Here is a 25,922-nt window from a genome sequence, read left to right as displayed (position 1 = left end):
CCCCTAAACTATTCCTTTAAGAGAATCAGGTTGAACGAGTTCCATAAGTTTAATATTCAGTGTAGTATTTTATCTGAACTTTATCTAATCTTTTCAGGAATGTTATCAGTTGTCTATATTGTTACACTATCTTATATAATAAAATATCACACTTTCGTGTCTTTATGACACGAATAAATCGGAATGACATAAGAAATGATGGCTTCTAGGTTACAGTTGACAGATTTTGACAGCAATACGCTTGATTACATCACTGCCGACGAGGGGGATTTGTAGAGCGGAACGACTGGCAACCTCAAGCAGACAATAGATGCAGTACATCCGCGACCTGAGAGCAGGTACATTCGGCTCTTTAACATCTTATTCCATTTGCTTATGTATGCTGATAATTATTTTTAATCCAGAAATTGACATGTCTTTTATGAAAGGGACCGCTCGTCGTGCTGGTGAACTGAAGGTATCGGCTAAATTTACCGAAAGAGCAAGTTAATTAGCAGGCTAGCAGTCCGAGCTAACGAGCATTAACCAGACTTATGATTCACAGAAAGTTCAGCGAAATCCCAAATGCATACTCATTAAAAGTCACTCGTTAATATTTCCACTCAGATCACTTAACTCTTCCAGACAATACAGTTGGTAACGTGATTATAGTATGTATGAGGTAAAATATCAACAAGAGTTCATAGCGGACGGCTGCACGCAACAGTCTGATGATCTGGCAATCCTTTGAATCCAGAAGAAGAAAAACCTTTGGGAAAGGGGTTTTAAAGGAGAGTTTGTAATAATATGTTCATTTATTTTAGCTAGCGAGGTCAAATATCTGTCTAACATTAATATCTCACGATGTTAACTGAAAATGACAAGGATTCATGTTTTGTTTCCAGGCGTACTTCAAATAACAAACAAGGGAAGACTGTACATGTTTAGACATGACCTGAGCTTTATCAGAGGCTTCTTATAAGTGTTTTTGCACGTGATTCGGCGAAAGCCACTTTTTCGTTACGCAATAAGAACTCACGACTTTTCTCCTCCGTGTCACAATATCATGTCAAACATTGACACAGGTGTCAGTTCGTCCACCTGACCCCTGTCACAGCGGGCCTGGGCTCTTTTGGGGTGAGGTTTACCTGCCAGAATCGTCTGGGTGTTGCCTTATCAGCACAGCGCACAGGGGACGGCCGGTTATCACGAGATCCTCATGTAGCCTCATGTAAAACTAGTGACATTTATAACTCACGGTCACTGTATGTCACTTCAGCTTGTCCGCTAGTCTTTCTGATTGGCTTTATCTGGGACAGTATTTGAGTGTTTAAAGGATTTAGGCATCAAATGAAACGCATGGTACTTGAGGAAGGAGGTAGGATATGTTTTATTTATGTTGGAGAGGTTTTAACTAAATTTTTGAAATGCACACTTACATATGTACATCATGTACAGTTACTCTTGTATGGTGTCTGGGTAAAAGCTGAGGTATTTAAGTGTCTGTATTATGTTTTGTTTATGAAACAGATTTTCTTATACATTGAAAGCATACTGTGTACTATAATGTTTCGAATAACTTTTGAAAAATAAAATGTCTAAATATAGCTGAAATAATATTCTGTTATCATTCAGCATAACTGACATATTTATGTATTTCGTAATTAAATAACACATGAGTAATTACAGCGTTACGGGTGTGACATTTGCAGTAAAATCCTAAAACAAATTGGCAAAGTATATGTTAACCGTATATTGAAACATCCGTTTATTTTTTCAAAACTACTGACCACAGAGTTATATTTTATGTTTTAAATGAGGAAAATAAACATGCGTTATGGATGTGACCTAAAACGTCTGTGAGTTTACTGTATACAGCATACTTAGTAGAAATTCTGTGAATTTAACTGCACAGCTCAAAAGAAATAATGTTAATCAAAAGAATAAGAGTTGTGTTTCTATAGAACAAACATAATTGATTTTATTTTATTTGACTTTTTTGCATTTATAAGAAAAAAGCTCTGTTATGGATGATATACTCTCCATTATGGATAAGACGGATGTAAAGTTTGCATGTGTGTGATTTTGGTAAATCAAATATAATAATTTGAAAACAGTAACAGAGACATTTTTGAGTATTTTTAAAGCACCGTAAAATACTAGCTTACTTACACAAAAAAAGTTTTGATATTTTGGCGAAAACTTTTTCATGGCAAGGTTGACATTTGCATGGAATTGCTCACTTATAATGACCTGTAAATGTTTAAATATATACTAAATGTTGTTAAATTTGAAATAGCCAATACCTGGGAGGTTTGAAGGATTTACTAAACATTAGTAGGGCTGTCCAATGTTGCTCAAATGTACTTTTAATATGTCATTAATATGTCTTGTTCTTAATACACCAAGGTGTTTGGGTCTATAAACTACTGTTACTCAGTATGACACATTATTGTGCATCTTCTATTAATTATGGTATAAATATATGGTAGTTAATAGTTTTTACTACTTTTTGACATTAAAATAACAAAGAAAAGCTGTGATACACTTTTGTTATTATGTCGAATGAAAACAACTGGTTTACACATTAATATACAGTATTCAACATTTTTGAGTAACTATATATTGGCTACTACTAAAATAAAACTATTGGTCAAAAGTTTGTTTTTGTTTTTTAAGAAATTTATTCTGTTCATCAAGGCGGCATTTATTAAATGTAAAAAAATGTCAAATTGTTAAATATTTATTATAATTTTAAATTTGCTTTTATGTAGTTTCAAATAAAATTTGTAATTATTATTATTATTATTGATGAAGTTGTGACTGTCGACTGGAGTAATGAAGCTGAAAATTCTTCTTTAAGATCACTGGAATAAATCATAAAATTAAATATTAAACTACTTTTGAACAGTTATTTTATAGTACAATAATATTTTACAGTTTGTACTGTATTTTTGATTAAATAACTGCAGCCTTGGTGAGCAGGATAAGCTTTTTTTTAACATTTAAAAATCCCAGTGACCCTAAACTTTTGACCGGTAGTGTATATATAGATGATTTTGTTATAAATTAAAACAAAATAAAAATGCTGTAATAAAACTAATCATTCTTTTTTTTATAGAAGTGGCTCATGATATCAGCTTCACATCTGCCGTTTGCTTTTATGCAATACTCCTATGCTAATGTCTTTTGTACTTGCACGTGTGCTGTTAAATTTTACAGTAACTTGCATGATTGTGTAATAGTAGCTCGTGTAAAATGACCTTTGGAACTTCACACAGTTTTGCGGCGTTAATCACCAGGTGTAAATAAGCGTAAAAATACAGATTATTATTTTTAATATAGGCTTATATGCTTTATCAGCATTTTCAAACAGTGTTTTAGAGCTTGAGGTTGGTTAATATACATTCGCAAACAATCTTGCACACAACATGAGGTCATATAACTATAGCAACAGTATGCACTCCAGCCCTTTCTGGTGCCAGTGTTAGACAGCAATTTAAAAAATGATTACTTGTTAGCCTTCACTTAGTCACTTGAAGACATCTTAAATGTACTTAGAAAATGGTTTCTTGTTTAAAAAGACTTTAAAGACGTTGTTTGACATTTTATTTTCTAAGAAAAGTGTTTTTTTTTATTATATGTGAAGAGTTCAGATGCAAGTGGCATGAAATTTTCCTCGAAATTGAGCATTTTTCTCAGGCTATGTTGTGTGTAGTTTCAGTAATTTCTCTTTTGTAGTAAAGAATATGATATTTCCATTGCCTTTAAAGTAAAATAACTGAATATAAACACTGGAGGCTGAGAAAAATGCTAATTTAAAAGGACATTTTCAGACGGCACTTAGAGAAAGGCACACAAACAGTAGTGAGTTATGACGTTAGTTATCTACTGATGATGTTTTTTCATATGGTGTAACAGCTACAAACAACTCTGAAATTGTACTTTGCTGTTGCTTGCTACTAGATTGAGTGTCACTGGCAATGCTTTTAGTTGAGTTTTAGTAAGACACTCCTCATATACAGTAGCTGCCTGTGATGCTTTTTTAGGTGCTTGTTGTTGTAATTCTTCGTGCTGTGGCAACAGTTCTGCGACAGCTCTTAGAAATGACCTGTTTTTGTTCAGTGTCTGTGACTTTAATACCAAAATGTTCCCATATTACAGACATGCTGTTTTTCATTGATATGAATTATGAATCTGTTAATGCTTCTGAAGCAGCAAATGAATATTAAGGCCCAGTCCCAATTCTATTTTTGTGGGACTGCTATACAGGAACTATTTTTTTGGATCAGAGATCGGAAAAATTAGCGGTTTTTATTTTAGTGTTTTTTAAAAGCATAATGGTAAAAGATGAATGCGATTGCGGTTATGAATATATTAAAACGTGTTTGTCATAAAAGTTTGTAATAATGACAAAAATAATACTAGTTTGTGGATCTCCCTACTTCTGGGTGCAGCTGTGGCTGGTGTATACTAAGAAATTTTCTTATCCCTTGGTTATGAGTGTGGTCTTAAAAAATCTTAGTTCGAAGTGATATCTACTCCTTGCCCTAAGCCCTACGCCTTCAAGCTAAAGAGGATTGGGATTCCCCAGCCCCCTTCACAGGAACGCGTAAAACGAGGGGTAAGAGGAAGGGCTAAGTGGTAGAACTGGGATTGGGCCTAACTGATTGTGTTAATACCAGTTTACATGGGGCGTCATCGTCAACGCTTCCTTTTCAGTTTAAATGGGTAGCATCAGGCGTTGCCAAATTGCATTTTGGATCTGTTGGTGCCGTTTCTGAGGCATTGCTCACTCCAGAATTTGGCAATTTCTCAACTTTTCAAGTGCCAATGGATGTGTCAGCCAATCAGATCACTTCATGCAAATACACCAGCTCAGACAGTAGTCTAATTTCATTGGCTGATGCTGATATGACGATCGCGTCAGCCCCAACTTCAGACACACCCTCTGTCAAGTGTTGACGCTGAAACCCTGTGTGAATTGGCAGTCATTCATTTGCTCTGGGTGGGGGAAATTGTATAATACATGTATATTTCATATCGCAGCCTCTTGCGGTAAGCTAATTTAAATGTTTTAAATTGCAATTTGATTTTGATTAATCGCACAGCCCTAATCTGAACTCTACATGTATATTACCTATGTAAATTGCATATTATGTGGCATCTGTAAGTGTGTGAGTGTGTGAGTGTGTGTGTGTGTGTGTGTGTGTGTGTGTGTGTGTGTGTGTGTGTGTGTGTGTGTGTGTGTGTGTGTGTGTGTGTGTGTGTGTGTGTGTGTGTGTGTGTGTGTGTGTGTGTGTGTGTGTGTGTGTGTGTGTGTGTGTTTGTAATATTGTTTATGAGTTTGGGCCTTAAATGATTCTCTAAGGAATAAGGATCTACATTTTACCAACTTGTAAGTGCCTTTTCCCTATTTTAGTCACTCTTCTTAATATTTCATTCTTCCCTCTCCAGGGATTATAGCTAGTCCAAATAAGTTCTGCAGAAATCATGGTTACTGTCGCAATGCCAGGATTTTTCCCAACTTGTTTTCCACTGACATTTTTCCACTGCCTTGATCTCTCACTGGATGTTTGTTGTTAATGCCAAGATTTCTTTTCCTCCGTCGCTGATTCTATCTCTCGCTCTCTTTCAGATTAACAAGTAATTCCATGGAGGAACAAAGAGGAACATCCACCTGTTCTGCTCTCCATTCCCTCCCTCTTTTCCCTTTTTCCGCTCATGAAAACTTGACTTGTAATTTACAACAAAGCTCTATATGGACTGGCGTTCATTATAATAGTCATTAGACCTAAAATATATAAGATAATTGAGCTAAAATAGTTCAAAAGAAAGCTTCAAAGGATTATGAAAGATCAGCTTGGAGCTCTGGAAATAATAGCATCTGGATTTGTGAGGGGTGAGTGGAACCGTTTCTGGATCAAGACCTCAAAACAGCTTCGTTTATGCAGGCCAGAATGGCACCCAAAAATGCTGTCAACGAGCCTGTTCCAGTGCTGGAGCTGGCAGTGATGCAGGAGAAAGAACCGAATGGTGGACAAATCGCAGAGAAGGAGAAGGATGTGGAGATGTCAGAGGACTCATCCAGTGAGGATTCTTTGACCCTCATTCCCAAGAGGTTATGGGTGATGCACGGTGCTGTCATGTTCGGGAGGGAGTTCTGCTATGCCATGGAGACCGCGCTTGTCACTCCTGTGCTGTTGCAGCTTGGTTAGTATAAGTTATCAACCATTATAAAAAACATTTCATCAGCTAAGGAATCTAGCCATTCTTTTAAAATGTCTGTTGGCTGAGTGAAAACTAATTATCTGACTTTTGGGAATAGATATTGGGACGTCACACACATCTGATAAGAATGACAATGACAGTTTAGCACAATTAAAAACAACCAATGTTCATTCATTTTCCTTCAGCTTAGTCTCTTTTCAGAGGTTGCCACAGTGGAATGAACCACCAACTATTCTAGCATGTGTTTTATGTAGCGGATGCCCTTCTCGCTGCAACCCAGTATTGGAAAACACCCATACACACTCATTCACACACAATCATACGCTATGGGCAATTTAGCTTACCCAATTCACTTATAGTGCATGTCTTTGGACTGAAACCCACGTGAAGAACATGTCAACTCCACACAGAAATGCCAACTGGCCAAGCCGGGACTCCAACCAGCACCCTTTTGTGACAGTGCTAACCACTGAGCCACCATGCCACGCCGTTGACCAATGTTTTTCAAACTAAAAACCACAAACAACAAGAGTAAGTCATACAAAAAATTAATACAACGAATAAAAGAAATAAGACATGCACATAAACTAAAATCAAACCTTTTAAATTTATCAATGCACAACCAATAACTCACTGGCGAATTTATTTCATCACACATATTAAATGCATTTTGACTGTGTGCTTTGAAGAGCAAATAGGTTAGCATGTACAGAAAAGGGAAAAAATGCAATGGCCTTTCCTATTGCAGAAACGTTCGATTTCTCTTAGATTTATTTGGGGTGAGTTTATTAGGAAGTTATGATTTAGTTCTTTTTAACTCACTGAATAAAAACAGTGTCTTATTTGCAATAGATTTAAGATGGAATATTTTACATTTATGATCAAGTAAACAAAAATATTTGAAAGAAAACATATAAAATGTTTTTTTTTTTTTGTTTGTTTGTTTGTTTGTTTTTTTCCCACTAAATCAAAGCCAGTGGGCTCCAGTGTTTCTTTTATCACAACTGACTTTCATGGTATATGCAAAAACATTCCACAATACCATTCTTAACATTTATGTCATTCATCTGTTTTAAATGAAAAGGCTGATGCAACCAAAATAGCATAGGCTAATACATAGATTTTGCTTCAGTTGGCACTTTATATTTATGGAATGATTTTTTATTGTTTAAATTCATTTTATACTTAAAACCAATTCATATTCATTGAGCTGTGGCATCTCTTTACATTTGTCAGGAATCGCATGTTATGCCAATGCAAGCCCTGTATCATAGTAGTAAGATGAAGGGATGCTTGTTTTCACAGTAGCATGCAAAAGTGCATGGAATGCAGAGAATGTGTGAGTGTGCGCATTCCTCTTTCTCTAGCTTTTTAGTCCATTTTGAATAAGATCAATGTCAATAGATCCTCTCAGGAAACTGCAGGGTTAATATAACAAAAGGTTTGAATTGCTTTGAAGGCCCTCTGATCTCATACCAAAAACATCTACCACTTTAGTAGATTTAACAAGCCAAAAAAAAACATGTAATTCTAAAAAGCCATTTTCCCAGCAGATTTAGTGTAATTGAACCTAAATCACTCTGTTTTGTCAAGTTAATTGGAATTGTTTTGGAAAAAAATATGCATCGTGTCAAAATCTTAAATAGCCTTCTTGATGAAAATAGGTAAAATAATTGAAAATGTGAGTGTGGTTTAATAGGCCATCAACCAGAGGTTGTTTTTAAAGTAAAACGGATAAAATCCTCTCCTGTGCTAGATTTAATTCAGTGTATTGACAAAACCATCTCTTTAAGTTCTGGCCCTTGAGAGTTCTAACACTGAGTGTTATTGCTTTATAATACAAGCTGATTACTTCATTACTTCATGCTGCACCCTAAACTGATCTGGCTAGCGTGTAGTTGGATAGATGTTGATCTGAAAAGCCCAAGAGCTATGATTTGTGAAGTGGACATGTGATAAATCTGTTGTCTGCACTTTCTGTTCTCACATTCTCAGTCATCATCCCACTTCACACATGACCTGCACATTCTCCTTTTGTGAAAAGAAGAAGTCTGACAATTAAGTTTCACTTGAGTAATCAAGTGTTTGGGTTTAATATGTCATCAGTGCTGGCACGAGCTCTGCATGCCAGACTAGAAAATGTTGGACTCATGGAAAATTCCATCCAGACTAAATCATCCCCAAAAAATCCTTTTCACTTTTTCTCACGACCTTTTCATGTACTCTGAGTCAACGCATTAGACGGTCATTTGATTATCAGAGGCAGTGCGATTGCTTCATTACTATGACACATTTTTATTTCTTCCATGTGGAAAGGTTTATAGTGTTGTAAATGTTGTAAATTGCTGGTTAAAGGTCCCATGAAATTAAAATAAAGTAATTTTAAATGACAGTATCAGTATTGAGTTTTTATCTATCTATAAGCTAGTGTGCGTTTAGAAGATATAAAACTGATATAAACATAATAGAGCTTGTAGTTTGTAACTTCCGCCTAAAAGGATCAACAATTTTGTTTGCGTCACCTCACACTACAGTTTTTCATTAATTCATAACCAATCAAATGCTCCCTGTCTAACATTCCCCGCCCCCTTCAAGACATTTCTCATTTGCTTTTCATTTGATGCACTTGAGCTCAACCACTCTGACTGGCAGAGCGGCGATAAAACAAAACTCTATTGGCTGTTTTTTTAAAGGGGGAGGAGCTACACTATGTTCCACCCTCTCTTTGCGTTTTGTTGAGATTATAGGTGTTTGACATCATGTTGGGCTGCGCAGATCAATCAAAATCTGTCTTTAAGTGGTCGTTCCAATTAGAAATTTTGTCCGGATTGATGCTACACGTGTGACACCTGACTGTCACATGTGACATCAAAGTACCGCGCCAGCGCTCCAAGATCAGACGATTGATTCAGTCGGTGCAGCATCTAAAGAGCGACTGCTGGAGCTGCTATGACGACACCAATAATACACGATTGGCTGGGTTCATCGCATGACAACAACCACGTGCGTTTAGGGTTTATTTTTGGACAAATTCCGTCTCACAAAATAAAAAACTTTTTATACCCCTCTCTATCTTGTACACATCATGCTTATTAAAAGACTACAAGTATTTTTCTGCAGTATCATCTTTTGTTTAATAATTTGTTCATAAAGACTAGATTGTTTGCTGAGGTTTATTCAGAGTCAGACATAGATTTATTATTTACTGTATTTAGCTCCATAAATGATTTCAATGATATATTTTGATAAATAATCTAAATCGTAACTCTTACAGACTTGTAATAAAATAATTTATCATTGATCCTTACACCCCTAATGGTTTCTTAACAAATTAAGTAAAACAGTATTTTATTAAATATAAAAATAAATGATTATAAAATATTTTATTTCCTGTCGAGCCGTTTATGCAGAATTTTTAAGTGACATTGATGTACCTGCTCTCTGGGAAATTTCTTTTTAAAGTGTAGCTCATTTATTTTGGTCCTTTTGTTTAATCTTTTTGGATTAAAATGCTTTTTTTATGTGCTCTCTCGCTTCCCCTTATTTCTCATGCGTTTGTTAAATTGGCTACTTAAATTTAATTTAGAATTCCTGTGTTGTTTAAAATGAACTATAGTTTGTAGAGACTGTATTCTGTTTTATTTGTAGTGTAAATCTTTTGTTGTTATTGCAATAAATAAATAAATAAATAAGTGATCACGCAGCAACTTTGAGCCCTGAATTGTCCGGCTTGACGGCTCTGTTTTCAACTCCGCCCCCACTTGTACTATCCATGAGTATTTCTGCCAGTTTGTCTGCAGCCGCTTTCCACTCATCAAGAGTTGAGGCTCTAGCTTTATCTATTCTGGCTGTTTAAAGATCTAGCAATACTATATCAATCAACTGAAATAGCCACTTCGAATAAATGAATGATTAAACAACATTATAAAAAATCTATATTTTCATGAAGGCTGTACACATTTATGTTAAATCCATTGTCAATTTTGACCCACCAGCTATAAAACCATTTTTATAAGCACACAGACACTATAAGAATCTGCTGCTTTAACTTTTATCAATACTGTCTTGCTATAATATATAGTTTATTCATTCATTTCTTTTCCTTCAGCTTAGTACCTTTATTCATTTGGAATCGCCACAGCGGAATGAACTGCCAACTTAACCAGTATGTTTTACAGAGCGGATACCCTTCCAGCTGCAACCGAGTATTAGAAAAGCACTATTACACTGTCACATTTACACACACACACACTCATGCACTATGGTCAATTTAGTTTATTCAATTCACCTATAACGCATGTCTTAGGACTGTGGAGAAAAACCGAAACACCCGGAGGAAACCCACGCAAACACGGGGAGAACATGCAAACTCCACACAGAAATGCCAACTGGCCCAGCCAGGACTTGAACCAGCGACCTTCTTGCTGTGAGGCGACAGTGCTAACCACTGAGCCACCATGACCCCCGATAATATATAGTTAAAAAATATAATTCTTTACTTTAGACAAAAATGAATGGTGCCCTCTAATTAAACATCGATGAATTACTGCACACTGATGAAGGTAAAACCTAGAAATTTACTAAGTTTGTGATGAATGATGATTTAGATTTAGAAATTGCTATTTAATTTTGAAGATGGGACATTTTTAAACACAAGTTCTAAGACCACACTTAAAAGCCTGAAATTTAGGAATTGAATTGATCCCGATCTCTGTTTCTCCTTGCAGGTCTCCCAGAGCAGTATTACAGCTTAACCTGGTTCCTCAGCCCCATTTTGGGTTTAATTTTCACTCCTCTTATTGGCTCAGCAAGCGACCGTTGCACTTTGAAATGGGGTCGGAGGAGACCCTTCATTTTGGCACTGTGTATAGGATTGTTAATAGGATTGGCCTTATTTCTCAACGGATCTCTTATAGGTAATCATTATTATTTGATATATTTATATTTCACTTAAAATGAGTGATTTTATTCACTTTACAAGATTGTATGGTAATATTGTTTAAGTAGGACTCCTTTTTCCTCATGGTCTGTTTGAATGTATGTGTCAAACAGGTCTGTCTCTGGGTGACGTCCCCAGTGATCAGCCGGCGGGGATTGTGCTGACTGTTGTTGGTGTAGTGGTTCTGGACTTCTGTGCTGATGCTTTGGACGGTCCAATAAGAGCTTACCTCCTGGATGTGGCTGATAGCGAGGAACAGGATGTGGCTTTAAATATCCATGCTTTCTCAGCAGGTATTGTATATATTTTGGGACTGGGAGAGAACTGGAACAGGGATGCTCTGCTCTTTAATGTCATACTTATAACAGACTCAAATTGGGGGGGAAATGATGGTTTTTATTAGATAATTGTGCGTTAATAAAGATCTAATCAGAATCAGAATTTAGCTTTTACATGAAAAAACGTTTAGTGATTATATGCTACTATTAAATTCTCTTTTATAATAGCTTTTTTACTTTAGCAATCGCTCATAAGTGATTATAATATCGTGATTTAATTTCACATATGAAATTGTGAATATATCACAAATGTCCTTTTGAAATTGTGATATATCAGAGGGTTCTTAGCAAAAAAAAAAAATGTAAATGTTAGTTTTTGTTGTATTTTTGATCAAGCAAATGTAGCCTGGGTTAGAAGATTTTTAAAAACTTAAAAATATGTGATGTTCTGGATACATTTTACTGAGTAATCCATCGTTTGCATGGGGGATAAAAATGAACATTAAAAGTTGACATCATTGTTTTCTATCTTTTTAAGTTTTGGTTCTTAAAGGGACAGTTCACCCGAAAATAAAATTCTAACCTCATTTACACACACTTGACTTGTTACAAACCAGTTTGTTGTTGTTGTTTATTTGTTTTGTTGAACACAAAAGAATACTTTTACAAGAATGTTGTAATCCTGTAACAATTGACAAGCCTAGTAGAAAAACAAATACTTTAGAAGTCAACCAAAAGGTTTGGAACAAGTCAAGGGTGAGTAAAGGATGGGAGAATTTTTAATTTTCCTTTTGACAACCTTCTCTTTTAGTGTTTTTCCTTCTTTACATTTTGAAGCCTTTGTTATCTGCTGTGTCCTGGCAGATAAATAGACATATTGTACACATTTTCAGTGGTCAAAACCAAATGTAGGTCGCTTTGCATGAAGCTTCAGAATTCCTCCGGGCAATTGTTCTTTTTATGTAAGCCTGTATACCAGAACTATTAAAAACATTTTACAGCCCAACTTTTCAAGTTCTTCTCCTCTACTTTTCATTTGTATTAATATTGGAATCTCAATGTTCCTCCAAATTGGAGAATTTCAACTATTTCCAATAGCCAAACAATAACTGGAAGGGGTTGTATCATAAACTGTAGGAAGTATTTAGCCTTAAAGGCTACATTAATATAGTATATTTTATTTTTCCAAGTTTAAAGTGATACTCTTCCTGTCTTTAAGGGCTTGGAGGTGCTTTAGGTTACATGCTTGGAGGACTGGACTGGACCAATACCTTCCTGGGCCAAGCTTTTAAAGCCCAAGAGCAGGTGCTCTTTTTCTTCGCTTCCATCATCTTTATCATTTCTGCGACGCTTCACCTTTTCAGCATCAAAGAGCATCTCTATAACCCCAGCCTGACCGGGGCACTGAAGGACGAGGATGAAGAAAAACTAGCTCCTGTCCAGCCCTATGGCAGCTTCCCATCCACTCGTCTCTTGCCCCAGCTAGAAATTATTCCAGAGGAAGAGCCGTTTACCCCCCATGAGGATGATCGGTCTGAGCGGGACCTTTCAAGTGACTTCTTAAACATCGATTTGGTGCGTAGTAAAAGCGACTCCGTTTTAGCCATGCCAGATGCAACCATAGAGCTGGACCCAGACCTAGATCGTGATGGGCAGTTTCTGTGCGACATAGAACCAAATTTATTTCAGGACTATCAGGGTGTACAAGATGATGGGGCGACGCTGGATTACTACAACACAAACCAGCTAGATCAGTGCTCTGGCGATCACTTACAGCAGTGTTCTAGTAATGGAGATCATATTTGCACAGCTCACAAAACTCTAAACGGAAGCTTTTCGGCTTCTGGAAATCCAATCAATGGAGCAGCGAATGCCACCAATCATCATGGAAAAGTTGGCTTGCGTCCTTACAATGTCCCAATGCGTCGCCGCACACCCTCATTCTACCGGCAACCCTCATTCACTTTCTCTTATCATGGACATGTGGGTTTTCAGTGGCGAAGACGCTATGGCAATATGGCCGGCCCGATTAAATCTTCAAGAAGTCTGAATGACCTCGACAAAATAACTAGACGGCACGAACGGCGGAAGCTGCAGCTTGGTGGCATTTCTGCATCCCGCAGGAATGAGGAGGATGAAGAGAGCGAGGATGGTGAAAGTGAGACCACAGTCAAACTCCTGTGGTTGTCCATGTTGAAGATGCCGCCTCAGCTGTGGCGTCTGAGCGTGTGTCACCTGCTCACCTGGTTCTCCATGATCGCACAGGCTGTGTTCTACACTGACTTCATGGGCCAGGTCATCTATGGAGGAGACCCGACTGTAAGAACAGAATTTTATCTTGTCATTTATCTCAAATTAATTGTAAATTTTAGATATTTAATTAAAATTCTAAAGATTTTATTTTTTACTAACCCTGGTTAAAATAAGGTATCATGCCTACAGTTATGATTAATAATATGCTGAATGATTAAGCCACCATGCACTATAAAAATAGCAATAATATAATAGAGTAAAAAACAGCTAAATGTATTTGTCTTTTTATCTATCCAACTGTTATACATTTATTTATTGTGCAGCAATTAAAAAATGCACATAGATCTTTAAATGGGAAAAAATTCTGTTGAAAAAATAATTGTTGTGACAGATTTCTTATCCAGCATCAGTCCTGTTATCAATCAAATGTTCATTATGATTTAGTTAGGGATGCTCATACTAAAAGATTAACCGTTAACCAATTAATGGTATCAGTTAAATGATTAAAAATTATTATATATATATATATATATATATATATATATATATATATATATATATATATATAATAATTTTTAATCATTATATATATATATATATATATATATATATATATATATATATATATATATATATATATGTATATATATATATATATATATATTATTATTATTTTTTATTATTTTTTTTTATTTTATTTTTTTTTTAGTTTTGCTGCATCCTGCAAATGTGCAAGACATATTTTTTAACTTGCGGGACGGTAATACGTGCAACCACACATGAATACAGACATATTTTGCCAAAGAATCAAAATGAAAGAAAGATATTGCTGGTCACAGTTTGACACTGATGAGTTAATGCCAAACCAGCGCTAATGCTGAATGCCTCTGTCTTGGATGCGTGTCATGAACACCTTCGTTTATTTGAACAATTAGAAAAAGAAGCTGAAAAACAAAACTTTCTGAGATGTGCGTTGCTTTGGAAATGAGCTGGCCACAAGTGAGAGCGTCTGGGTTTTCTCTCCATCAGAGCGCGCTCCAGCACCCCTCATAAACAAACAAATAGGCTATAGTTTTGAAGATTTAGTGTACAACCAAAAAACCAACCTTTTTATTAATAGTTCTTATAAAATATCCGTTTTTGAAATAGCCTACATAACCTGTGAATCAAACAAATCCTAAGATTTTCTCGATATTTTGATAAATCCGCACCAAACTGAGGCTTTCATTTTATAGCTTATAAAAGATGTATACAAATTAGTGCAATTTTATTTGTAAACAACACAATTCTTATATGCTATAGTAGTCTATACTTTACAAAAAGACAATATATGAGCTTTGTCATTGTCTCTCATCACGTGTAGCACGCACACATGAACTGTAAGGCAGAGGAAATGAAAGCACAGAAGCTTAAGACATAATCTTTAAATAAATGACTTCTATTAAAAATGTTGACAGAGGTTTATTATTTAAGAATAACAGCGGAGCGTTAATTGAATGCATATTGTTCATGGAGCAATCGGTTTGAGCCTGCTATTTTTATTTGACGGAGGGAAAAAAACATGAGTGGAAAAAACAGCCAATGTCAGTTTAAAAGGATTCAGTCAGTGTTTTCGTTTTGTAATCAAAATTTAAGTAAAAAATATCTAGGGCAGGATTATTTTTATTTTTTTTTTATTTTTTCCATGCTGTTGGAAACATTGCAAGTGCGTGAAGATGTTCTGTTGTTAATGTTTCCTGAGGCTGCTGTTCGCAGTTAACGAGCGGCGGTTGTCGATTGGCAAAATTAACTGAAATGAGGATTCCTAGTTTTATTATTTCTAGCACTTCAAATTGCAGTTGTTGCAGTTAACTGGGTTTTTTGTCACTCCTTCTTATACGAATTTCTTATTATGCACATGGGTTTAGTACCAACACACTCACGTAATTATAATTTTAAAATGATTTTAAAAAATACACAGTTTGGTCACGTTTAATTTTAATGTATATTTCACGCCATTAACACAACATTAACTAAGATTTTTCTCAACAAACTACTAATTAGCTGCTTATTAATCATTATTAAGGTAGTAGTTGGGTTTAGGTATTGAGTAGCATTAAGGATGTAAAATAAGATCATACTTTAAAAGTGCTAATAAACAGTGAATATCTTAATAGTAGGCAGGTAATGGACAGTAGTAAATGGTGTGAATTTTTACATAAACTGAAGTGTTAACCATAATTAAAATGTTTTGTCCTATCATGCTCATTTGGTAAATTAAATATTGAAAATTTAATAGGGAAATTGTTGTTTTTACGGTCTTCAGTGAAACTTTTTTTCTACCTAAACTGTAAAATAGGTTTATAAAAGGAAATGAGAGAGAGTGAAGGGAAGAAAAGATGTGGTGAGGGATTAGATTTAGGGCGTTCACACAGAGCAGGTTTGGTTAGGTTCAAACAAAAGTCTGGTACAATTGCTTTGTTGTTCTGGCTCACTGAAGTGTGATTGCAGCCATCTAAATCCTGGTGTGAACAGAACAAACAAAGAGAAACTTCTCGGAAATACAAATGGCTGAAATATGAATGCAACCATTAACAATGCTGTCTAAATGGACCCCAAAAAACAGGACATGATGTTACAACAATTCACCATAAACAGGGCAGATGCTCAAGCACACCTGTTTGTTCTTATAGTTGTGATGTTGCTAATTACTGGTTAACACTGATGTCAGAAATGAGTCATGCTGCAGATTTATTTGTTTGTGTCTGCATGTGTGTCTGTGACGAAGGAGTTTTCAGGCACTTTTTTTTAACTTCAGTACACATTTTAAACCTATTTCTAACCAATAAAAAAATCATGAAATCATTTTTTGCTATCATTTTATTCTGTAAATTTAGTTTGGTCTTAAAATTGAGGTTGTGAACGGTTCTGTTGGATCTTTTTTTTTTTCCCGAAGTGTTTGTATTGCCACACACTGTATAAGTGTTTTAGATTGAGTCCTTTTCACAACCAGTTTTTTAAAACGGGTTTTAAAATTAGTTTTTGAATAATCAAAGTACTTTTGTTGTTATCTTTTGGAATATTGTTTCACTAATTTAAACATGGCTAAAATACAGTTCAGTCAGTTCAATCAGCTGCATGATTAATAGAAAAAAGATTGCAATCTCAGTTCAACCCCCTACACAATCTTAATCCAGCATTTCTATGATTCAGCCAATAATATTTTCAAGTTCAGGAGAGAATCACAAAGGCAGTCACAGAAGTCTTCACATTGTTTTATATACATGGTTCGGCAACATGAACACCTCCAAATGGTGTTAAAAAAATTACATACTGTATTTATAAGGTATAATTCAACCAAAAATGTAATTTCTGTCTTTGTGTAATGATGTGATTGTGGTCGCGAAACAACATGTGAGCTGACACACTGTGTGTTTACTACCGAAAGGACATGCATGTGCCCGCCAATGATGTCTATTTTAGTAAACAGAACCTATGTAAGCTGTGAATAACCGGTAATAAAGTTGTAAATAACATTTAGTTTGTTGCACAGAGCAATCGTTTGTCATCTGATAATGGCAAATGTCTCATTTTACCAGTGGAAAAAAAATGGTCTAATAATGTTGTCAATGACAGATTGCAAGCATATGTCTCAAACACAATAATTCAACTTTAGAACTATGAATATTTGAATTCTGATGTCATCAGTTTACAGTGCGTTAATGACCTTGAAAAAGTTTACATTTATTTACGTCCAGTGTTGCAAGTCTACAAAATGTAGCATTTTAACCAACAGTAGACCTACGCATAATAATTTGATTGTTATTTTATCACATGTTTGAGAAATAGCAATAATCAGGGTGTCTGCTGAGTCTTAAAAATTCTTAAAATATCTTACATTTTTAAAACTAAATTTAAAAATGTAATTTAAATTTTAGGCCTTAAAAGTCTTAAATTCACTGACATATTGTGTTGTAGGTCTTAAATTGGTTTAAACAGGTGTTAATTTTGCTTTGTTCAAGTAAAGCTACTAATGACCAACAATACATCTCAATAAACTTTTTTTTTTTTTTAGATTTAAGTTTTTTTTTTATATCAAAGAGATACAATTTACAGCAGCAGTTAAACATGTTTACAACAACTTCCCCAAATTAATAAAAACTAGAAAAAAAATGTAACCCCTCTATGAGTCAAAAATTTCCTTATTAATGGTCCTAAAGGCTCTTAAAAAGTCTTAAATTTGACTTGATGAAACCTGTAGAAAACCTGAATAATAAAAGCCTACTCATATTAACCTTTATTTTACATCTACAGGATTGTGAGAAAATAGTGATTTTAAGCAAAAAACAAATTGTGATTCTCATTTTAGCCAGAATCGTGCTGCGCTTCTTTAATTTTAATCCCTTTCAAAATTTAAATATGCTGCAAGACTAATTCATCCATTAACTCATCCAATAGACCTATCAGAGAACTTATGACTAAGTACAAAGTAATTTACTGTAGTGTTTTGAAATGACGCAAGCTCTATTTTACTGCATGTACTTGTGTGAATATGCAAGATATCTAATTGATGTTTTTTGGAAACAGGCTGCTGCAAACTCCACCGCTCTCCATGACTACGGTAAAGGTGTGAAGATGGGCTGCTGGGGGCTGGTGATCTATGCGGCTACAGCTGCACTCTGCTCAGGTGTGTGTTTGTGTGTGTTATGCTCAGCTGTTTTGAAAACTTAATGTGAATGTTGAGGACTGCTGTTTTGTTTGCATTTTCTTATTCTTTTTTTTATAATCATATTTTATTGATTTTTTTTTTCAAGGACAACCACAGAGAAACACATTCACACAACACTCAGCACTGTCCCAGATAAATCCTGTACAAGTCAATGAGCAAAACAAAAATGACAACATAGATTAGGGCATGACAACAGACAATAAAATAAAGAAAGAAGGAAAAATGAACGAATGAATGAATGAACGAACGAACGAATGAACAAATAAATAAATAAATAAATGTCTCTGAAGAATCCACAGATAAGTGGCTGGTTTGTTCATCCAGATATTTGAGAAATAAACCCCAGACACTAAAGAATTCTCTGAAATCTCAGTCTTTCTATCTGTATTATCGAAATCATGTATGCAATCCACATTTGAAATGGGGGTGAAGATGACTTTCAATGCTAGAGCACAAACCTTTTAGCCACAATCATACCTGAAAACAATGACTGCTAGAGTCCATCTGGAAATAAGAAATGTATTGTGAATATCCAAAAATAGCAAGTTCTGCATCTGGTGGTAAAGATTTACTTCAAGCCTAAGAATACCAATATGCTTGACCAAAATATATCTAACAAAGGACAAAACCAGAAAGCATGGGAAGTTTGTTTATATTTTCTAGTAGACTAATCAGGTTTCAGTTCTGTACTCAGACACTCACATGACGCCAGTTTTAAGTAAGCAGATTTTCTTTTGAGTTATTGTTTGTCTTAAATCTTTCACTTCCTTTTAGAATGTCAGAGCTATTTTTCTGTAGCAGACATTACCTTGTGATGTACTGTACCTTTAAAGATTGAAAATATATTTAATCAGTTTGCTGTGCGTTAACCTTTGTTTTAATTAGAGCGAATTAAAGCATTTGCTATTAAAACTAATATTCAAAATGACAACATTTTTACGTATTGTATTAGACCTTAAACAAAAAACAAAGTCTTAACATTTTACTCAAATACATACATAATAAATCCAGTAAATCCAGAGAAATGAATACAATTTTCTGTAGTAGCATTTTCTCTCCTTAACTCATAAATCATGTTGGCCAATAATAAAATTATATTATATGAAAACAAATTAATGAAGGATATTGAATTGACCTTATTGAACTGCATTCCTTATATGTGTTCTTATTTTTTTTTAAAATGACATATTACATTTAATTATGTAATTCATTTTAATTATTATTCTTGATGAATAATCATAAACGTGTTTTTCAGATGTGCTCCAGAGGATCTTGAACAACTATGACCTGAGCATAAGAATCACCTACATGTTGGGGACTCTGGGATTTGCCGTGGGTACAGCCGTCATGTCCATCTTTCCAAATGTATATGTAGCGATGGTGATGATAAGCACCATGGGGGTCATCTCCATGAGCATGTCATACTGCCCTTATGCTCTGCTGGGACAATACCATGAGATCAAAGAGGTGTGTATCATTTTATATATATAGTTAAAAAAATTCAATGACACTCAAAAATATGAAATCCATCAAGATTACTTTAACCTTTCTGGAGGACCTAGTCTAGGCTAATTATCACAATAATCAGTTAATAGTCTAATCTTAGTTATGATGAAATTTGATCACATTATACATCCAAATAAGGGATATTATTTTAAATAATAATACATGGAATAGTTTTATTTTACGTTAATGTTTACTCATTCAGCGAACGCTTTAATCCATTATACATACATACATACATACATATATATATATATATATATATATATACATACATATATATATATATATATATATATATATATATATATATATATATATATATATATATATATATATATATATATATATATATATATATATATATATGTATATGTATGTATATATACTTTTTAATATATTTTTACATACATACATACATTCATACATACATATGAATTAATAATATTACATCATGAATTATGAAATGTCCATCTGCACTCTGAAAGATGGGCTGACAGTTTCAATTCACTAGAACTTCTCTGTTAAGCTGCTTTGACATAATCTACATCGTAAAAGCGCTATAGAAATAAAAGATGAATTGAAATAAAGTAAATTGTATGTACCTATTTTTATGAATATATTGAACATATTTATGAATATATTAAAAAAAGCGAACATTAGGTTTCAACTGTAAGTAACATGATAAACAGAATTAAGTCACAATAATTTGTATAACAGTGAATCGTCAGCACACATTTGATTGTAACCAAAACTGCTATAATTTGATCATTACATGGTTTTGTTGTTATTTAATTTTCATTTATTTATTTATTTTCCTACTAAAATTTAGTTTGGGATTAAATTGTAACTGGTAAATCAAAATTTTGAGCGTCATTACTCCAGCTTTTAATTTCACACAATCTTCCAGAAATCATTCTAAATGCTGATTTAGTGCTTAAGAATAAAATTCATTAAATCATCATTTTTGTTGCTAAATCTTTTGTCAAAGCTGTACTTCATTTTTTCACAACAGTTTGATAAATATAAAGTTTAAAATTTTCTCTTTTTGTTATTATAATCATCTTTGGGGCCATTCACACAGGTGTCTGTGTGTCTAAAAATGCAAAACATAGTACTCAGGAAGAATGGTTTTAAAATAGGAACTTCCTCCGCAATGTTACTATCAAATTAAACCATTGTCATGCCAACTTGCTACTGTAAACAGAAGCTTGGATTGGTCTACTGCTTAGAACTGACATTATGGAGGGGCTTTAGCTGAGTACCAAATGGCACACTAAACACTATGACTTATGCACTCACACACTCTACAGAATAATATATGTATGTAGTGTTGTCCTAAATGGAACACAAACTTTTTTTTACTGAGTGGAAATTCAAACTGTTTCCCAGATAATGTTTGACGGTTGCCAAATTAGCAAAATGAAAAGCCAAACTACCAAATAATATCTGCCATGACTATAACTGCATTCACTATTGGAAGGTGCTATAATCACTCTCGTAGGAGAATTTTGCTTTCATAATCCAAAAAAAATAAAGTAATCCAACATCAGTGCCTGAAAGCTCCGCCCCTTCTTCTACGTGAGCAAAGCAGCGGCTGCTGAGTGCGTGAAGTGTCTAACATACCACACTTTATTTTAACTCCTGAAAAAGTGCATCATCCGGGTATTTATGTAGCATTTTTGTTTGTTTGTTTTCAGTGTGAACGCACTACTTACACTATTTATACTACAAAATGTCGTAAAATAGTGCAGAGGTGCTCAAGTGAGGGTCGGGACCCTCCCGAGAGGTCGCGGAACAATAAAGGGGGGGGTCACCTGGTTATTTCCAAAAATCTATTTATTTTTATTAAACCATAAGAATCACCATTTTTTATCCATAACCTACTGAAGAGAAATTTTTTTCTTTATAGTTACTAAATATAATATATAGTTACTATAGTAGCTTTTGGTTACTAGTTCTATTAGATTGCGACCCCTGGGGTCATTACATTATTTTAAAGAAACAGCAATGGCGTCACATGCAGCAGATTGATTTTATAACACCTGGTTAAACTTTCTGCCCATTTACAGCACTCACATACATTTAAAAAATTAAACGAAGAATAGACTTGGCTCTATTAGTGTGTGTGCGCCATTGCATGCAAGGTTTCTGTATTTAATACCACCCCAAGAGGATATTGGGGGTCGCAAGTCAATGGCATTGTCAATTTGAGGGTCGCAGGCTGAAAAGTTTGGGAACCCCTGGAATAGTGCATAAGTATGCGATTTGGGATGCACCTACTTGGTGTAAAAGTTTACATTTGTGTAACTTATCACAGTGTCTTAAAAATTCAGCACTGCAAAAGAATCGATATTCGAACATATAACAGTCATGGATTTCAGTCAAATGTCTTTATATAGGAAAAACTATGGAAGAGTAGTGCTTTGGGATAGAGAAATACATTCTTTGTGACTGGCCCATTCCACTCATTTATTTACTGTAGTCTTTTCTATCTTTTTTATAGCATCTATACGTCAGCATGTATATCAGGAAAATATTCTCTTGTATTTTTACCCTTTTTGTTTTACATACACTTAATTCGTAAATCATTTTCGCTCACGGCAGCAGTTCTCTCAATCAATGACTGTACGTTTTATTTGACAGTACATCCACCACAGCCCTGGAAACTCACGGCGAGGCTTTGGCATCGACTGCGCCATCCTGACGTGTCAAGTGTACATCTCTCAGATCCTGGTGGCGTCTGCTCTCGGTGCAGTGGTAGATGCGGTCGGCACGGTGAGAGTTATTCCAATGGTGGCATCTGGAGGCTCTTGTCTGGCTTTCCTGGCTGCAGCTTTCCTCGTCATCTACCCTGATACACTCGACGACGAAGATGATGATGACGAAGAAGAACAAGGCCCAGGATCTGTGAAATCGGAGGTGGCGTCCAATAGCAGTGCAGAGAAATTAAGAAACAAGCCAGAGACTGCATCCTCAGTTTAGGTGTTAGAGCTGAAAAATAATAATAATAATACTTGAGTTTTAAAGTACAAATCCCAGAATGCACAAGCAAGACCAAGTTGGACGTTCTCTAGCAATCATAGACTCACACATATGCTGAATGCAATTCTGTGGATATGGTACGAAATCAAACCTATTTGAGTCAAATACGTAATTTCTTGAGATTATTTCTCAAGCTATTTATTATTTGGGGCCAAAATCTCCATTGTCTACACAACAAGTTTTAATTTCAGTTGAAGCATTTTTGTTTACGTCACTACAGTGGAAAACATAGTTTCACACGCTAATAATCATTCCCCGTCATTCACAAGTCATTTATATACCAGATATAAGTTTTTGCATCATTCTAGACGTATGTTTTAGCGCTAAAATACGTCCGATTATCATCGTGTTTGCTTCATCTGCCTCGAATCATGACAAACACTCAGGTTAAAGCTGAACGGCTGCTGCTTGAGCGCTTTTGATCGCTCACTTCTTTAGATTTAACTATGCACAATGCCAAAATATATCTATATTTATATTTTTGGTGAAGACATTGATTTTGAGAGTTGACTTGATTTTATTAGGTACACTATTTCAAGGGAGAAAGAGCACAGAGAAAGAAGGGATGTTGAATAAAGGAAAGGCTTTGCTGTAGAGCGAAATGAAGAAATGGGTTTAGCTGTCGGGGCAGTTTTTTATTGTCTGTCAGCCTCCATCTTAAGCGATGACACTCCAGTAGTAGCAGTATTTCTCACAGCCAATTTCATTAACGTTTCTGGTACTGTTGTGTAGTTTATATACACAAGGTGTTGTTTTTTTATTCAGGCCAAATGTTTTCTTAGAGTTAGTCACCTGACTCCGCTGGCTAAGTGGCCGCTTCTAAATGTAGTTTCAATACATTGCTGGAGTCTGTATAGTAGCTGTACAGAGGTCAGTGGACTGGCTCTTTTATTTTTGTGTGTGTTTCCTGACCAAGGTGGACACTTTTTATTTTTAATCCTCATTTTTTTGTGGTACTGCTGTGACTTTTTTTTTCAGTGTTTGAACCAAATTGAACGTTTACACTGGTTCCAGTTGAGGTTTTGAATTCTGTTCAATATAAAGAAAGTTTTACACTCTTCTTGGTTGAATGGTTTGTTTTAAACTGCCACACTATGTGATTGAATTTATTTTACTTTTTATGTAATATGAATACCTAGCTGTTTTAATGTTTAAATAAAAAATAATAATTATCCATAATTTCCATGCTAGTAGTATCTATTTTTAGAAATTAGCATCTATTCCATTAAGAACTATATGTTTTAGGTACTGTGTGAACAATACTTGTTCTTATTTTGACAGCCTATTAGATACTGGTATTTATTCATATACATATTAGATTCTTGTAACTAATTAAACCAGTAATTAATAACATGAATTGTGACCTAAACTAAATTGTTACCCATATTTGTTTATTCTTCATAGCAGGGGTGTCAAACAGGAGCACAGCCCTGCACAGTTTAGTTTCAACCCTGCTTCAACACACCTGTAAATTTCAAACAAGACTGAAGAACTCATTAGTTTGCTCAGGTGTGTTTAATTAGGGTTAAAGGTAAACTCTGCCGAGCTGCCGCCCTCCATCAACTGAGATTGACATCTGTGCTCTGCTCTATTCGAATCCATTAGTTCCTGGGTTCTTGTTTTTTTTTTCTTAAAGAAACAAGTACCATATTTTATGGTTGTTTACTCTCCGCTGTTGGTTTGGCTTTGCCGCCTGTGAACACAAGATGGCGTACGTACATCACAAGAAAGTGGAAGGTATGTTCCTGTGCAGCCAGAGATGCTTGAACGCTTTTCTAGGAGCGCATTTCAAAAACCCTTTTACCCCTGTTGTTTCTGATTTCGTCCAGTAGAGGGTGAAAGATAATACATAATTTATACAGGAATCATATATATTTTATGTTAACGCTTCCTTTCCACATTCATTGTGTTTTTACATACAAATGGCAACGTTTAAGGAAAAAACTGATTTTGTGTACGTACATTTGATCTACTCTTGATGTCACACCTTTCATGGGGATGTTAAAAAACGGGTTGAAACTAACGGGTTTTTTAAAGATATTTTTGAATAAGCACCTCTTGAAAATGACTATCAAGCTATTATGAGTAGTTTTATTTTCTTAACCGTTTCTTATGAATGACTTTCACAAAAAAGGCACATGGGTGCATATTAGCTATTACTGCATATTATAATTTAAAGTAGGCCTATATACAAATGTAGTAGGTCAGCTGTGTTCTTGAATAAGAATTATTCCTTTGTAAGGTTTTGTTTTTCAAGACCATTTCATTATATTGAAATATATTGTATTTCTAAAGAGATATTGTAAAAACAAAACAAGTATCAAATCTAGTTTAATTGATATTGATAGATCTGTAATTTTTTATGCAGTAGCAGTAAAAATAATTTTCCTGTTTTAGTTCTACTTCAGGGATTGGCAACTTTGATCCTGGAGGGCCGGTGTGCTGCAGAGTTTTGCTCCAACACTAATCAAATTCACCTAAACAAGTTAAACAAGATAAAAGCAATCGGCAGGTGTATTTGATTAGGATTGGAGCTCAACTCTGCAGGACAGTGGCCCTCCAAGACCGAAGTTGCCCATCCCTATTCTAGTTCATTCAAAGTATTATTGCAAAGAAGTCATTTTCATTGGCCCCATTGAAACTGAAGAGCCAAATCTAACGGAGTAGCACTGCATAAATGAAAAATATACATCTTTATTAACGTGATTCATTCAAAAGTAGTGCGCGCTTTTGTTTAAAACATTTTTTTTTAACATTGACAGATTAAAGATCCATTTGAAATGTTTTTTAACCTCCCTGTGTATGTGTAATGTTTTGTTTATTTGGAGATATGGAAATGTTCACTGTTTAAAAAAAACAGCACAGCACAATATTCTATTTTGAAATGTGCTCTGTGTTGGAAAGTCTATTTCTATGTGGTCCCGACCACTGTACCTGTGGGTATTTACACCAAAAGCAGACTGGGTAAGAGATCGCACATTTAGTT

The 25,922-nt window shown here is 34.8% G+C and overlaps 2 protein-coding genes across 6 annotated transcripts in view; both read left to right on the top strand.

The window, feature by feature from the left end:
- Positions 1-297: 297 nt before the first annotated feature.
- On the top strand, positions 298-24,115 carry slc45a4b (solute carrier family 45 member 4b). Of its 4 annotated transcripts, none has more exons than XM_087287222.1 (8): positions 298-338; positions 5,618-6,192; positions 10,938-11,126; positions 11,263-11,442; positions 12,647-13,746; positions 18,247-18,346; positions 19,644-19,855; positions 22,538-24,115. In XM_087287222.1, the coding sequence occupies exons 2-8, from the start codon at positions 5,928-5,930 to the stop codon at positions 22,874-22,876; spliced, it is 2,385 nt and encodes a 794-aa protein (XP_087143348.1). In that variant the 5' UTR covers positions 298-338; positions 5,618-5,927; the 3' UTR covers positions 22,877-24,115. The 4 variants fall into 4 exon arrangements, with proteins under 4 accessions (XP_087143348.1, XP_087143349.1, XP_087143347.1 ...); XM_087287223.1 differs by having other exon boundaries at positions 298-457; XM_087287221.1 differs by having other exon boundaries at positions 298-1,357.
- Positions 23,811-25,922, top strand: part of dennd3b (DENN/MADD domain containing 3b) — a 38,731-nt gene continuing 36,619 nt past the window's right edge. Inside the window, exon 1 of one of the 2 annotated variants that reach the window (XM_087287215.1) lies at positions 23,811-24,673. The gene's annotated coding sequence lies outside the window, so the exon portion shown is untranslated. The remainder of the gene's footprint in view (positions 24,674-25,922) is intronic. The other variant, XM_087287214.1, reaches the window with a different exon arrangement.

The sequence above is a fragment of the Danio rerio genome, chromosome 16, assembly GCF_052040795.2.
Source record: "Danio rerio strain M-AB ecotype USA chromosome 16, GRCz13ab, whole genome shotgun sequence".
NCBI classification, from domain to species: Eukaryota; Metazoa; Chordata; class Actinopteri; order Cypriniformes; family Danionidae; genus Danio; species Danio rerio.
The sequence above is the reverse complement of the archived record's forward strand: the minus strand, read 5'-3'. Positions and strand labels throughout refer to the sequence as shown.

Coding starts and splice junctions, on each gene's coding strand:
- slc45a4b (XM_087287222.1), top strand. CDS start 5,928: ATGCAGGCCAGAATGGCACCCAAAAATGCTGTCAACGAGCCTGTTCCA. Junction 13,747..18,246: donor TCTATGGAGGAGACCCGACT/GTAAGAACAGAA, acceptor TTTTGGAAACAG/GCTGCTGCAAACTCCACCGC. Junction 19,856..22,537: donor AATACCATGAGATCAAAGAG/GTGTGTATCATT, acceptor TTTATTTGACAG/TACATCCACCACAGCCCTGG.